Raw genomic sequence first — 15,937 nt, forward strand, 5'->3', positions numbered from 1 at the left:
GTGTGCTCACATACTGGGTTTTGGTATGCAGAGAAAGGATCAGATATGTGATACAAGGAAGTCATAAAAACAAAATAAATCATTTTATGACTGGGGAATTCTTTCGTACAGATCTTTTATTGCAGGACCAAGCACTTATCTGACATCCTGTTCATCCTTCTGCATTAAAGCAGTTGGTCCACTCTTGTCATGCCAGCCTTCCGCTCACACATTAAAAAATGTCTGTCCGTACAGGAAGCAGGATGGATTTTCCCATTATAGAGATAAGCACAATTCATGTTTTCTCTTGTATTCCCAGAAAGATCAATCCTGCAAATGATAAGGGTAGAGTGTGTGTTTTTTAAAAGTATAAATACATAAGGAAGCAAGGGACATGCATGTTTTGCTGATCAAACTAGGCTGGGGTGGGTAAAGAAACATTCTCATCTTTGAAAAACTCTTTGTTCACTTGTGAGTATATAGTCTGTACACACAAGAAGCCCAGTAACAGTTTAATAGAGTGTAAGTTGGGAGAAAGTCAATGCTAAATACAGAGGGCGTCCAGAGGAGAAGGCTCATCATGCTCTGACATGCCAAGCAAAGCTTTATCGACAATTCACTTTGGATCAGTATTTAGAGAAGAGTGGGTTTTACACAAGGAGAGAGGAAATGGGAAGTTCTTATAGAGCCAGAAGCTAGCTGCACAACAAGAAGTGAGATGGCTAAATACTGCAGAGCTGAGAACTAACAGCACCAAGTAATAGATATACACTAGAACATTGCGTGGTTATCGTCCCAAAGTTTGTCTCTGTTCCCCGAATCTCTGTTTACAATGAGAGACGAGGAAAATGTGCTGCATCTACTTGGTAGACAGCTATGGACACCAACACGTTATCAAATGGTTTAGTGATGGAGGAGGAGGAAAGACAAGCTCTCTTCTTCTTTAAAACCCAAATTCCAGTGAGGAGGAAATTGGTAAGATGCCCACAGATAAGCAGACAGGAAAATGTCAGAAATTAGTGAGAGCTGTGAAGATATAAAATAGTAAAGAGACAACAGAGCAGGTGTGTGCAGAAAGGAGCAGGATTAAGTGTGAACCCTTAGAGTTGATCTCACTGAGGAAGCAGCCTTCAAATAGACTGGACCAACAAAGGAGTTGGTTGAGAAATCTAGGAGGGAAAGAGGAATTTGACTACAGAGAACACCATTTTTCTGCAATATTGTGAGCAACGAGAGATAAAGGCAAAGGGTTTCAGGAGGTTTGTGTGTATTTGTGTGTCCTGGGATTCTATCCAAAGTAAATAATAAATACATGTTGACTTAATTAGCTATTTAAATAATGGTAGAATTGTATAAGCTTTGGTAATAAGTTCTCAGAGAGAGTGCAGTGTTGTGCAGAATAAACAAAAGATGTTGAAATTAGTGGTTTGAGGGCCCTACTGAGTCAGCAACATGGCTTGGTGGGGAAAGGTGCTTGCTTCCAAGTCTGTTGACCTATATTTGATTTCCAGGATCTACATGGTGGTACATTCACATACACTGTAGCATATGAATTCTCTCTCTCTCTCTCTCTCTCTCTCTCTCTCTCTCTCTCTCTCTCTCTCTCTCTCTCTCTTCCTTTCTCTCTCACACACATACTAAATTTTAAGTTTTAAAAATTAAGGAGAGAGACAGAGCCATATTGACTAACACAACTCTTAATGAAATGAGGTCATTTGCCTACAATGACATCAGAAGGGCGGAACCTCATTGTATGAAATTAGAATTGCCTTGTGATCTAAGTTGTACCTGATTTGTAGAGATCCATAGGACAAAAAAAGATACTGAAAATATCTTGATGGTAATCATTCCAACCATAAAATAATGAAAAGGATAAATTTATTCTCAAAGCATGAAAAAATCAGATCAATTTACAGAGGGGGGCGGGAGAGGGAGGAAGGGAAAGAGAGAGAGAGAGAGAGAGAGAGAGAGAGAGAGAGAGAGAGAGAGAGAGAGAGAGAGAGGAAGAGAGAGAGAGAGAGGAAGAGAGAGAGGAAGAGAGAGAGAGAGAAATTGATCATAGAAATGAATGGGGAAGATACTGGTAATAAAAAAATGGATCATGACTTACATAAGGGGCTGAGAGGGAGGAGAGAGTAGAATTGCCCACCAGTGCTCTCTTGTTAGGACTAGAGTACAAGTGATTGGCAGCTGCAACCCACAGTAGGGTAGAGAGACACCTCAACTTTCAGGCAACTTGTGTTCAACAAGAAATATGTGAGTCAAAGCTTTGGGTAATGCCTTCCAACTGAACTTCTAGGGACTTACATATGCTTGGGAAGAACTGAGTTATCTTCCCACATCCAGTCCTTACTAGAGTTCTGGCGTGATAATCCAAGCCAACGGACCGAAGTGATCCTGGTTTTGATGTATTCCTGTTGCAAACAAATCCATACAACGGTAAGTGCCTCCACAGCACTGTGCAAGGACAGCGACACAGCTTCAAAGCCTCGAGCAAACACCTGGAATTACGCATCTAAGTTGATGCTAATGAGTTATATTTCATGTCTAGGAGTCTTGCTAATTTGTTTTAAGATATTAAAGGTTTATACAGCACATGAGAAATTAAACAGATAATATTCTAGTCTTCTTATGTGTTTATAATGTACTTTTATATTTCCTACCAATTGAAGATTTGAGTCCCAGGAGACTTCTAAATATGATTCAAGAAGGTGAACACAGCAAAAGGCAATATGCTGTTGATAAGCTTCACAGTCCCTGAAATTAAGTTCTCAGATTTTATTGATTATCTAATACATGGAAATATTTTCTTTTAGTTGGATGGATAAATAGATGTCTTTCTCAAAGGAATTAGTAAATAATATGCATCTACCTTTCCAAATTTGTATTTTCCTATGCTTTCTTTCTATTTTTAGATATATTCTTACTGTGTAGCCAGGTTGGCCTTAAATGTGTGATCCTAGCCTTAGCTATGACTATATAAGCATACACCACCACATCTCTGATTTACTTTTTTTGTGCCTGGTTATAATTTACTTTTTGTTAGGGTTTGTTTGTTTATTTGTTTGTTTGTTTGTTTTTTGAGACAGAGCTTCTCTGTCTATCCCTGGCTGTCCTGGAACTCACTTTTTAGACCAGGCTGGCCTCAAACTCAGAGATCTGCCTGCCTCTACCTCTCAAGTGCTGTAATTAAAGACTGCCCAGCTACTTTTTTTTTTAAGTTCGGGCTTTTGTTTTTAATGAGTACATAGATTCAGGTCCTGAAGTGGTTCCAGTACTGACAGATTGAGTCTCTTGGAAAGAAGAGTAAAAGGAAGCCAACTGTTCATTATGCCCTCATGTATCCCAGAATAGCAGATAAGAACTCACTCTTGGAAAGCAGCAACAACAATAACAACAAATTGGTTTGAGCTTGTGGACAGCCATGAGATACTCAGAATAACACTCCACAAGGAAATACTTGTGAGTCCACTTCCCTAAAGTGTGAGCCACCCACCACTTCTCCACTAATCCATCAGTCACTGATCTTTTCTTTAAAACATATCCAAAGAGACACATATCCATCCAAGATGCCTCTTTGTTGAGCTTGATGGAAAAATCCAACTGATATTTAACTTTAATTTTTTTCTCAAAATGTAATATTACTCCTTTGTTATGCTACAGATTTTCAAGTGGTATTGGCCTGTAGTGATGAGAATCATGGCATGTTTCTTGTCTCCAGTTAATCTCTTTATAGTAGAGTTGACATGCTAATACACTCCGCTGTTTTGACTGAGTAAATTTATTTCGTTAACTTAATTTTAAACTTCTCAATGAACCTGGGCTTACAGCAAGGGGCAAAAACTCATGCAGACTGGAATCAATGTAATGGGAACTTCCCACGATATCTGACCCAATGTCCACGTTTGCTGCTAGGGAGGCACATACACAATCCAATCTTACTGAAACACTCTAGTGACACTTTGGAAGGTGACTGGGTTGAATATTAAAGCCCTATGTTTGTTACCAAGCTTCCTAAATTTCTCAGAGGAGCAACTAGTGCAAGCCATTAAGAAACACACAAGAAAAGTAGATTCAGTGCTTCCTTTGAGAGCTTTCTCTTGAAAAGTTCACAAATGCTGGACGTGAACCCTCCTTACCAGAGTCCTCTGGCTGGCAGCCTTCACAAGCGTTGCATTCTGCTCAGCGCAAAACTGCTTGCTCTCTTCCCATGTTAGGTTATGTCTGAAGAACCCATAGCAGCTGTCTCCATAGTATCTCCAGTTTGTGGCACAGGGGCTGCACTTGTGCTCTGAAGGGGAGACCGAGTTTGGGAGTGTGAAAATACGGCCGAAGCTTCCCCTAGATGCCGCGTTCCTGCTCTGGTGGGCCTCCCTCCTGTTACCATGACAGACACATGGAGCTTGGAGAGACAAAGTGTCCAAACCAGACTTACCGAATGTGTTCTTTGTCTTGAACTCTGATTGTTTAATCAAGTCTTGGCAGACTTTCTTGGCCAATTGTTGCAGAGTGGCTGAGAGACTTTCCTTCTCTGCCAGTAGGTACTTTTGCTGTGTAACTGCTAGATGTAAAGATGAGATAAATTAGCCCTGGGTCTCAAGTCAGAAAGATGATGGCATGATTCCTCAGTGAACTTTCATTTCTATAATAAACCTGCAAGTAGTTGAAGAGTTCACCAGATACACAAAAATCAATGAATAGTGAAAAATGAAATATAATGAACCAAGTTAGGACTGCACAAAAATCAATGAAAAATGAAAAATGAAATATAATGAACCAAGTGAGGGCTGCACAAAAATCAATGAATAGTGAAAAATGAAATACCATGAACCAAGTGAGGGCTCCATAAAAAGCTGTGTTAATCGACTGACAGTGAGAATGTCCCGAGGAGACAACATGTGACTAAGACAACTGTTGTGATATTTCCTAAGCGGGCTTCACAGAGATGAGAGAAGCCTTGCATTTGTATTCTGTTCTACATATAATACTGAATTAATCCATCTAAGAATGCATGGTCAGATGGCCATCCTAACTGTAAAGAAGTTCACTGAGATGCATAGACTTTCAGTCTGCTTAGTTTGGCTGCAAGGTTTCTTATTTTAAGTTCTTCATGAAAATGTTTTAAATTGTTTAAGTAATTAATTAAAACATGAAAAAAGAATACATGTTTTCTTTCATGGTGTTTAAAATGCTTTTATATCCTTGTAATAAAATATAATGAATAAAGGTTTCTAAAATATATTAAAAACAAGAAAATAAATGAATTAGCAACACAAATGATGGCATGACCTTATAAAGTTTCATGATTAGATATTCATGGCCAGAAAACCAATGTGTCTGTAAATAAAATGGGATGGAAGATATTTTAAGTATAGAGATTAGAACAAACAGGATTCCACGAAGGAAGGCAAAGGCTTTATTGATGAAACTAGCCAAGTTCTGGGTTGCCTGGGCCTTAGATTAAACAAGGCAGAGGGGGAGAAAGAAAGACAGCTTGGGTCCATACTAAGCATCTTAAACGCCTGAAGTATATTCTGAAAGTAATTGTAACTAAGGGAAAAATTAATAGTGATTCAAATCAGAGGGGCAAGCTCCCCTTTTCCGAGTTTTCCTTTGCTAAGGTTATATCCGCAGCTGCGTGCAGGACAATCGGAGTAGGTGACAAACAGATGAGACAATTAGGAAGCTTAGTATAATATGCCAGGAACTCCTGGGTATTGCTTTCCTCAGATCAAAGTGTAGCAGGAATCTTAAAAGTTCTTATTAATAAAATCAAACCCAAGGCAAGTTATTGGGGTCCATGCTGGTAGATCAGAGGGACAGAGCAAGCCACAGCTATCTCACCTCACCGGATCCTCAGCTGGTCTTGTCTCCTCAGACTGGAGGCTTCTGAGTCCTCATCCCAATGGCTTTCAGCTGAATTGCTGCTCCAAAGCTTGAATGCTTAACCAGCCAAAATCTTAACCAGCCAAATGCCTAACCAGCCAAAATGCCTCTAGTTTCTCGTCCTCACGCCTTATATATCTTCCTCCTTTCCACCACCACTCCCTGGGATTAAAGGCTGGCTTTCTGGGATTAAAGGCGTGTCACCATGCTTGGCTATTTCCAATGTGGCCTTGAACTCACAGAGATCCAGAGGGATTTCTATCTCTGGAATGCTAGGATTAAAGGTGTGAGTGCCACCATTTTCTAGCCTTTGTATCTAGTGGCTGTCTGTTCTCTGACCCCCAGATAAATTTATTAGGGTACACAATATTTTGGGGAACACAATACCACCACATCTCCTCTCTTTTTGTCTAAAATTAAAGAAAGCTTATAACTAATACAAGAAAACTATCTAATAAGTATATACAATATATACAGACAAAAATTACATTAATGATGTCTAGTCCATTAACATTTGACAGATTCAGATAAAAAACTCCATTATATATATTAACAATGTCCAGTCCAGTAACATCTGATAAACTCAGACCAAAAAATTTTCATTACTTATCTTATTTAAAACAAGTAGTTCCTTTTTAAAAGTAGATTCCATAATCTCCCTTTTTATCTTATCATATCCATATTCTTTCTCTTTTCTTTTCATAATACATTCAGTAGTCTACCTTTTGTCATTTTTATATCTTCCCCTTTTTCTTCAGTGTAGATTCAATGATCTACCTATTTATCCTATTATTTCTTTATCTTTTTTCTCAGAGTAGATTCGATGATCTATCTCATATCTATATTCTCTTTTTCTTTTTGCTTTCTAGGGGTGAAGATATCTTTAGGGAATCTTGAAAAGAAAATTTTTGGGTTAATCATCAAGTCCTGTATCATTTGTCCAGTCTCTGCATAATAGGAAAGTTCAGGGCTTGTTTCAAGTCCTTGTTCAAGTAGTCTGTCAGGCTGGATCATCTCAACTAGTCCTCTCGAAATTGTCCTGACCAGTTTGTAGTCCAAAGTCAATTTTTCCATGGTGTTAATCGGCTTAATGGCTTTATCATAGTCCATGTGGAATCATCATTGTAGGATCCTGTCATCTTTTTGAAGATTTCAAAGTCACTGTTAGGCATGGTCATGGTTTCCTGCGGATTTTTTTTTTTTTTTTTTTTTTTTTTTTTTTTTTTTTTTTGCCTCCTCTGTGGTTTGGAGCAATCACAGTCTGATAAATGTCTGTCTCTCGGAACCATGAACATTCTTCCCTAGTACAGGAAATCTTCACAGCAATTTCTCCCCACCATTTTTCTTGCCAAACTTTTCCAAACTGACCTTTGCCGATGTTTTCTTGTAACACGATGGTCCTGGCAATTCTTCTCTGAACCAGCAGCAGTAAACCCTTCGTCCTAGGTAGCAGCATCACCGCAGTCACCAACATGATGAGAAGGAGCTGGCAACGTGGAGCAGTAGCCACTGCTTCCATGGTCCCACAACTGTTTGTGGCTCAGTCCAGGCCAAAGCTTCTCCCAAGCCTCCTAGACTGGTCTCAAACTTGGGATCTTCCTGCCTCTGTCTCCTTCAGCAAATCCTACCAGCGTGTGCCACCACAACCGGCTGAGTGTAGCTTGAGCCTGAGCTGGAGCTCACAAGGCCACAGGCAAACAGCTTTTTCATGAATTCGTAACACGAACGTTGGGCGCCAGATGTAGCAGGAATCTTAAAAGTTCTTATTAATAAAATCAAACCCAAGGCAAGTTATTGGGGTCCATGCTGGTAGATCAGAGGGACAGAGCAAGCCACAGCTATCTCACCTCACCGGATCCTCAGCTGGTCTTGTCTCCTCAGACTGGAGGCTTCTGAGTCCTCATCCCAATGGCTTTCAGCTGAATTGCTGCTCCAAAGCTTGAATGCTTAACCAGCCAAAATCTTAACCAGCCAAATGCCTAACCAGCCAAAATGCCTCTAGTTTCTCGTCCTCACGCCTTATATATCTTCCTCCTTTCCACCACCACTCCCTGGGATTAAAGGCTGGCTTTCTGGGATTAAAGGCGTGTCACCATGCTTGGCTATTTCCAATGTGGCCTTGAACTCACAGAGATCCAGAGGGATTTCTATCTCTGGAATGCTAGGATTAAAGGTGTGAGTGCCACCATTTTCTAGCCTTTGTATCTAGTGGCTGTCTGTTCTCTGACCCCCAGATAAATTTATTAGGGTACACAATATTTTGGGGAACACAATACCACCACATCAAAGGCCTGGCAAGGAGCCAATACTTACACATGATGCCCAGAGCTACGAGCCCAACAACCAGCCCCATGGATGAGATCAGCAGAATTAAAGCCATCAGACGCCACCAAGAAGAAGCAGAGTCAGCTGTGGGAGCACAATGAAGATGTGAAAGAGAAGACAGCCAGGCCATCCTGGGCTTCTCAGGATTTTCTAAGTATCATAACCAGAATTGCAAACTAAACTTACAATTGAGTCACAGAGGCAGAAGGATCAGGAGTTCAAAGGCAGCCTTGGCTTCATAGCAAATTCAATGCCAGTCTAGGCTACATGAGACCCTGTCTCAAAACCCAACTAAACTTGGGCTAATGAGATGGCTGAGCAGGTAAAGTACTCACCACATAAGCCTGACAACCTGGGTTTGATTCCTAAAATACAGGGTGAAAGGAAAGAACCTACTTCTGAAAGCTGTCCTCTGATCTCCACAGGGCACAATGGTACATGTACACACACACACACACTCAAACACACACACACACACACACACACATGCACACAAGCATGGGCACTTTTCTCTTGCGCACATGTGCACACACACACATATTAAAGCAACAACAACCAAAAAAAAAAAAAAAACCAGTATTGGTGGATATTTTGCCTGCATTTCCTTGGTGATCATCCTTAGTGAGAATGCCCTGCTTTATACCATCCATCTCTGTTCCCCATAGATTATTCTCTGTAGACTTTAAAATATAACTGCCAAGCCCCCCCCACATCCTTATTCATATAAACAATTACTTTCATAGGAGACTAGAAGAGAATTGTATCGTCTGGTTTTCAGAAATTTGAGGTTGTTTTTAAAAAGGTTAAAAAACATTTTATTTTATGTTTTGCATAAATGTTTCATACGAAATGTTTACATATTGAATAATACTGAGCCAATGATTTTATAACAATTTAAACAGAAGACAAATGAAAGAGTCCAGATTATAAAACCCGTCCCTCCAGAATTAAAAAAAAAAAAAAAACTCATTTTTTTCTAAGTAAATCATGCAATGTATTCAGTGAGTAGTAGTCATGCCCAGTTCCTATCATATGAATGACCAATAGGATTTAAAATGTGAAGACATTTGTCAGACATTTGCGTTTTCAAAGTGTCCTTCCCTTTGTCTCACTAACTTCTAAGCCCCAGCACTGCATTCTAATAGCCTTGGTATAACGTCCTCTCTTCTTACCTTTTCTGCCTGGATTCTAACTATGTCTGCAGAAGCCACTGTAGGCCCCACTTACATGAATATCATTCAGGAAAACACAAATAAAATCAAGTCCCCTGTTACTCGGAGAGAGAGGGGGAGAGAGGGAGTGACCTCCTAATGTCCAAATTGCTGAATGACCTTTCTTACCTGAGCTGAGAGTTGGTTTTCGGGGCTTGATGTTTAAAGTGATGTATCCATCTTCATCCTGCATGGCTGCCCTTGAACTACCAGCGAGCTCTGAGTTCAGTGACTTTGCAGAACTCACCAGTGTCCACTCTTATCATTTCAGTGCCTGCCAGAAAGGGTCCCCCCTCTCCTGCTGATGTGGAGCCATGTGCATCAGGACACTTGGGTTTTGTTTTGTTTTGTATTGTTTTCCAGGAAGCCCTTTCATGGATGTTCAGAGATACGTGGACTTGAACCTAAAAACAAAAATAATAATAACTTGTGGTGAAAGAGTAGATTCGGGGCTCATTTCCTGCTTTCTTATCTTCAACTCAAGTGAAGGGATGTTCCATCGGGAGTATCCTGTCAAAGAGCAAAAGTTCACGCTTCATCTTAACCATAGGAAAGCGCCAAACATATTACTTAAGTGAACTGATTCCTTATAAAAACTCATGGGTAAAAATGCCTGTAGATATATAGTATATCATACTATGACATCAAATATAATAGCAATTTATTAGACCTGGTGGTAAATCAGATGCTTATAATCCTACATTAAAAGGGACCACTTCTCACTATGACCTAGAATTCACTCAAATTTTCACATCTAATATAAGTCAGTTTATTTTTTTTAATTGAAGATTCCAAATAAAATGGACCTGAGATTGCTTATTCCTAGACACTGGAGGAAAAAAATCAAATAATTATAGAACTCATGTCAATATATTTCCCTTAGATCACATTTCACTTCAAAATGAATTTCTTGGATTTAAAAAAAATCTAAATTTCAATGACATTCTTTAATTTTAAATGCGGTTTTGCTCAGCAAAAGAACTATATGCAGGAGGGGGCTGCTTTCCTAGAGTCCTTTCCGTCACATTGCTATAAGCATGTCATCATTTAGCGCTAAAGATGTGGGCTTTGAAGAATTACCCTGGCTTGTACTGGCAGCAGCTACAGGAGCACGACACAGAGCTAGCCAAGGTGGGTACTGCAGGAATATTGAGGAGACTGTTGCCTGTTTTACCATTAAGGTAGCACTTACATAATTTCATAGCAGGCAATTCTACTACATATCCATGGCCAGTAAAGCATCCTGCCTCAAAGCCCCTGGCACTTGACATTTGTCTTAGACGTGATCACACCCCTGCCCCTCTGCTTTCTTAAGAGAATCCAGTCTCCAGATTTCAGCAGGGGGACCACACAGGACCTGCTGGCAGGTGTTACTTGCCCATGGTCCCGCTGATGTCTTTTACATAGTTTAATTTATTTTCCTCCTTGCTATCTTCTTCGCTCTGAATTCTTCGTCAAGTTACTGAAAGGATGCTGCCTTTTGAAGTGTCTCTCCCTACATCCTCAAATGATTTCACAAAGGCAGCAAACTATTCCGCTATGGCTGCTGCTGTTTGCATAGCTTCTACCTCAGCTGAAGATTCTTTTCTTCCTGGCAGAGGGTGATAGATAACTCAGTCTTACAGCAAAGTATAATAGGATCACTTTGACCTCTTCTCCCCTTTACCCATATTTACTATAAACTGAGTTGAGGGGTGTTTTCTTCCCCTATTGCCTTATTTCAGTGTTTTTACTTAGTTATATACTGAAACAATATAATACAATTGAATGAATAATTTCAGCTTAATGAAGAAAAAAATGTACAGAGCTTATAATTCTAAAGACACCCCTTCCAATAAAGTTTCATTCCATTTTCTTAGAAATGAAATGTAGCATGACTCTTAAAAGGTCTTATTAATAAAAACAAACCTGGAGCCAGGTATTGGGGTGAATGCTGAAAGATCAGAGAGACAGAAAAGACCACAGCTAACTTCACCTTGCCAACTTCTCAGCCAATCCTGTTTCCTCAAACTGGAAGCCTCTGTGTCCTCATCTGAATGAATCTCACCTGAACCTCTGCTAAAAGCCTAAAAGCTTAACTGACTCTAGTTCCTGGTTTTCACACCTTTTATACCTTTCTGCTTCATGCCATCACTTTCTAGGATTAAAGGTGTGTGTCACCATGCCTGAGTGTTTCCATTGTGGCTTTGAACTCACAGAGATCCAGACAGATCTCTGCCTTCGGAATGCTAGGATTAAATGTGTATGTGCCACTGTTTTCTAGCCTCTATATCTAGTGACTGTTCTGTTCTCTGACCCCAGATAAGTTTATTAGGGTGCACAATATATTGGGGAACACAATATCACCACAATGAAATGTATCCATTTGAAAAATTTAATCAGGTAAATTAAATTGAATGTGTAACTGTGAGCTCCAAGGACAGAGTGAATGATCGTACACTTTTTTTTAATTAATGTAAACCTTAAGTAATTAAACATAGTAGTTAGCTTGTGCTGTATAAATTTCCAGATATTCTGAGTCTTAGGCATCTGGATTAATTATGAAAGAGTCCTATTTATTCCTATAAACCAACAGGGGCCAGGCTTACTTTACGACACAGGTCTACTACTTCATGAAACTGTACATTTAGCATCAGAAGACACCTCTGGGGTGGGTAATCCTGAGCCTCAGAGCAGAGGATGATGCCCCTTCCTGTAGCCACAGTTAAGGCATTTCTATTGGTTCTTTCCTCTTTCTCATCGTAATTTGTCACTGCTGTTTGGTTCCTCGGTTACTCCAGTCATAACCTTCTTCTCTCTAGATCTACAGTTCACTAAATATCGATCTGCCTCTATGTGTATTCTACCTTCCATCCTCGAAGCGTAGCATTTGGTGTTAGGAGCAGACAACACAAATATTGAGAACTACAGGGTCAAAAAAGTCTCCCAAAGCATTTAAACTTAATTTTATTCTCTTACACACAATATGAATGTAAGCTAAGATATGTAGGAAAAAATAAAAGAAAGAAGTTCAGCGAGTAAGAGATAAACTAAGTTTTTCTTCTTTCTTTTACAAAATTCACAGTCTGTATAGATATTTCTTAAGTACACTACAAAACACTGTTGACATTTATTTCTGCTTGAATATTTACCTCCTCTTTTCTTCATTCAAGAAACTGTAACAAAAATAAAGCAAAACAAAACCATTCCTTCAACATAAAATTCTAATTTAGAATAACAACTCACCTATTTTCACATTCTAAGAAACACTGTTATATGAATTGTGTTTATTTATTTTTCTCTCACATGTCTAATCCATAATGATAATCTACAAGAAGTTAGTTCTTGGCATTCATGGAGGCCATGTGATACTGGCTCTCAGGAACACAGACTTGCAATTTGACTGGATAATCTTTGTTTTTGACATTGATAAAATGTCTTCCTCAAACCTGCCTCACAGCAGGTTGTCCCTTATTCACACATAGTTATATTTTTTTCATTTAATTTCTTTTCTCTTTTTTATAGTGTTGGGTATCCAACCCCAACATTATAATCACTGAACTACATTTCCAGATCACATATTTAAATTGTTTTTTCCCCAGAATGATGTGTTCTGGTGATTGACATACAGTAATCACTCAGTCAATATTTGTTGAATAAGTAGATGTTTGTACACATGAAAACTTTTTTTTAAAGAATTGGGAGATTTTCTCTGATCACATTTCATTTAAAAAGGGGTAGCATCTCCTCAGGTTTTAAATTCTTTCAGCTCATTAAGATGTCTTTCAAATTTTGGTGTTGTTCAGATCCATCACCTGTGTTTATGGAAAAAGAATGGGTAATGCATCACAGGATCTGGGTGACAAGGAGTGAGTGTGATCAGAAAGGAAAGTAATGGAGTAACCTTGTGGCTAAGACTGACCAAGATACAGCAGCAGTGTGGAGCTGTGGAAAAGAGAAAGACAATGAATTAGGAGGTATTGGCCACTATGGACATTACTACATTGTCTCCAAATGAAAATAAATGAATATTTTTGTAGCTGATGGTCAGGTATCTTCATTGCAAAGTTAAAAGCCTTTTACCAGTGCATTCCCATAGAGAACTAACTCCAGCTCCAATCTCTACCCTTCAACCCTCAGCCTTCCGCATTAAAATTGCTGGCTCACCTTTGGCTTTTTAGCTTTGTGCACACACATGAAATGTTGATTGTCTTTGGAAAATGACAGGATTTCCTGTTGTGGAAAACAAAACATAATTAATATTCATTCCTCCATTTTCAGAAGTCTTAAACATGTGGACTTAAGAAATGAGTTTTATTGAAAGGTTGCTGGATTTACACTAATTATGGGGCACGTGAGGCAGGGCGCCTGGTTACCTAACAGAGAAACTGAAGAAAACAGTGGGCTGCAACCGTCCATTCAGGTTATCAGGAACGCGCCTGATAGGTTCTATCTAAGTAAAATGTTAATTGGCAGTCAAATGGTGTGGATAAAAATCCAAAGTCAAAAATCACAAAGGATATCTGGATGAAGATATGGGCAGTTGAGTAAGTATGGTGTGATTGAGTAAAAAGTTCACGGTCAAGCATGTTTTAAGTGGGGCTTCGTGCCAGACTGTACTGAGATACGAAGTGTTAGATCACAATGAAACCTACATGGCAGAGATAATTATCCCAGCCATTCTCCAAACCTGTATTTATTCATCACTGTGAATATCCCTGCCACTGTTCTGTTTTCTGGGGTCAAATAGTCGATGGAACACACAAGTTGTGTGTGGAGGGTGGTAAGTACACCAGTACACAAGCAGAGGAAGCAGAGAAGAGAGCGAGATAATGTCTCACCATCACGCTGAGAAGGGGCCTGGGTGGGGAAGTGCCTGCTGCCCAGGCAGGAGGATCTGAGTTTGATCCCCAGAACCTACTTTAAAACCAGGAGCTGAGCACACCTTTAATCCCAGCACTTGGGAGGCAGAGGCCGGCGGATATCTGTGAGTTCGAGGGCAGCCTGGACTATAGAGTGAGTTCCAGGATAGCCTGGGCTGCCACACAGAGAAACCAAAAAAGAAAAAAAAAGAAAAGAAACTGTGGTGTGGGCCTCAGGTAACCAGCAAAGAGACCAGGAATGAGACAGGCATATCCCTAGAGCTTATTGGCCAGCTAGCCTGACCAATCAGTGACCAACAGAACTATTAGAGATCTTATGTCAAAAAATAACATGTGGAGCTATTGAGGAAGACCTAGATGTCAAACTCTGGCTTTTGCCTGTATGCACATGTATGTACACATACATGCACATATACTCACATGAACACATCCATGGACCATGTACAGAGCTGCACTCACAGCGCTCTGAAGGAAAATAAATTGCTGTAACAGAATTAAGTCTTTGAACTCCTTAGGTTGGTTTATTCAAATTTCACAGCATTTCAGCAACTGTATAGGCTTCTTCCATTTTAAGGATTATCTATATTAAACATCAGCTGTGGGGAAAAAATAAGTGGTGGCTGCTTCTATAGGTTTTTTTGTCAATTATTGTTGCTGTAGGTGTCACATGTATGCAAATTTTACTAGTAAGGAAATTAGATGGGCTTGGTAGTGAATGCCTGCAATTTCATTACTATAAAGAGTGAGGCAAGAGGAGAGTAAGCTTAAGGGCTGTCTAGACTACACATTGAGATCTTGTTTAAAGTGAACAAAACAAAAAACAAAATGCACAGCATTGAGAGGTTAATTTGCATACAAAGGATCACAGGACATGTAAGTTTGAGTCAGGATTCAAATCAATGGGTATACCTTGATAATCCTTTATTTAAATCAAGAAAGCTTACAATCAGGTTTCTAACTAAATTCCGTCCTCCATTCATCCTATGTCTCCTCCTTGTGGCCATTTTTTTTTACTTCTTTCTCATTTTTTTTTTTTTTTTCTGTTTCCTTTGGGTCTTTGGTACCTTTAGTTTGGTCTTTGGTTTTCCTTATATAATTCTGAATTATTGTGGGCACTGTCTGGGTACTACGTACACTAGTCTGCTCCTCAGCAGCGCTCTCTGCTGTAGACTCAATACGTGGGACTGGAGTGATTGATGACGAACACAGAGAGGGAATCACTTCCTATCACACAAGCTCAGTGTTTATTTTAATGCAAATGAACTTCTATATTTACAGCTGAGTTCTATTAGCTATGCATGTTATGCAATGATGGGATCTATGTAGGAGAAGCAAGGCAAGCCAAAGGTGATTCTAAGTTGTTTGTTTGGGGTTTTCAGCAGAGGTTTAAGGTGTGTTTGTATATGTCTGTGTGTGTGTGTGTGTGTGTGTGTGTGTGTGTGTGTGTGTGTGTGTGTGTATGTATGTACATGTGTACAGGTGCCTGTGGAGTCTATAAAAGGATGTCAGATCTCCTAGAACTAGAGTTACAGGTAGTTGTGAGCCACACAACATGGATTTTGGGAACCAACCCAGGTTCTCTGAAAGAGCAGCAAATGCTCTTAACCACTGAGCCGTCTTTCCAGCCCTGTGGCAGAATTTTTTTGATAAAATTTGTTCTTTGAAAATTTTATA

At 39.5% G+C, this 15,937-nt stretch overlaps 1 protein-coding gene across 4 annotated transcripts; it reads right to left on the bottom strand.

Moving 5' to 3' along the window:
• Positions 1–98: 98 nt before the first annotated feature.
• Clec1b (C-type lectin domain family 1 member B) lies at positions 99–9,826 on the bottom strand. 4 transcript variants are annotated; one of them, XM_037204089.1, is made up of 6 exons: positions 9,531–9,825; positions 8,179–8,274; positions 4,415–4,537; positions 4,119–4,270; positions 2,287–2,393; positions 99–309 (listed from the first exon to the last, which is right to left on the bottom strand). In XM_037204089.1, exons 1-6 carry the CDS (start codon positions 9,592–9,594, stop codon positions 165–167), a joined length of 687 nt encoding a protein of 228 aa, XP_037059984.1. In that variant the 5' UTR covers positions 9,595–9,825; the 3' UTR covers positions 99–164. The 4 variants fall into 4 exon arrangements, with proteins under 4 accessions (XP_037059984.1, XP_028737313.1, XP_037059985.1 ...); XM_028881480.2 differs by having other exon boundaries at positions 4,415–4,540; XM_037204090.1 differs by lacking the exon at positions 8,179–8,274 and having other exon boundaries at positions 9,531–9,826.
• Between the last annotated feature and the right edge of the window lie 6,111 nt (positions 9,827–15,937).

This window comes from Peromyscus leucopus, chromosome 3 (assembly GCF_004664715.2).
Source record: "Peromyscus leucopus breed LL Stock chromosome 3, UCI_PerLeu_2.1, whole genome shotgun sequence".
Lineage (NCBI taxonomy): Eukaryota > Metazoa > Chordata > Mammalia > Rodentia > Cricetidae > Peromyscus > Peromyscus leucopus.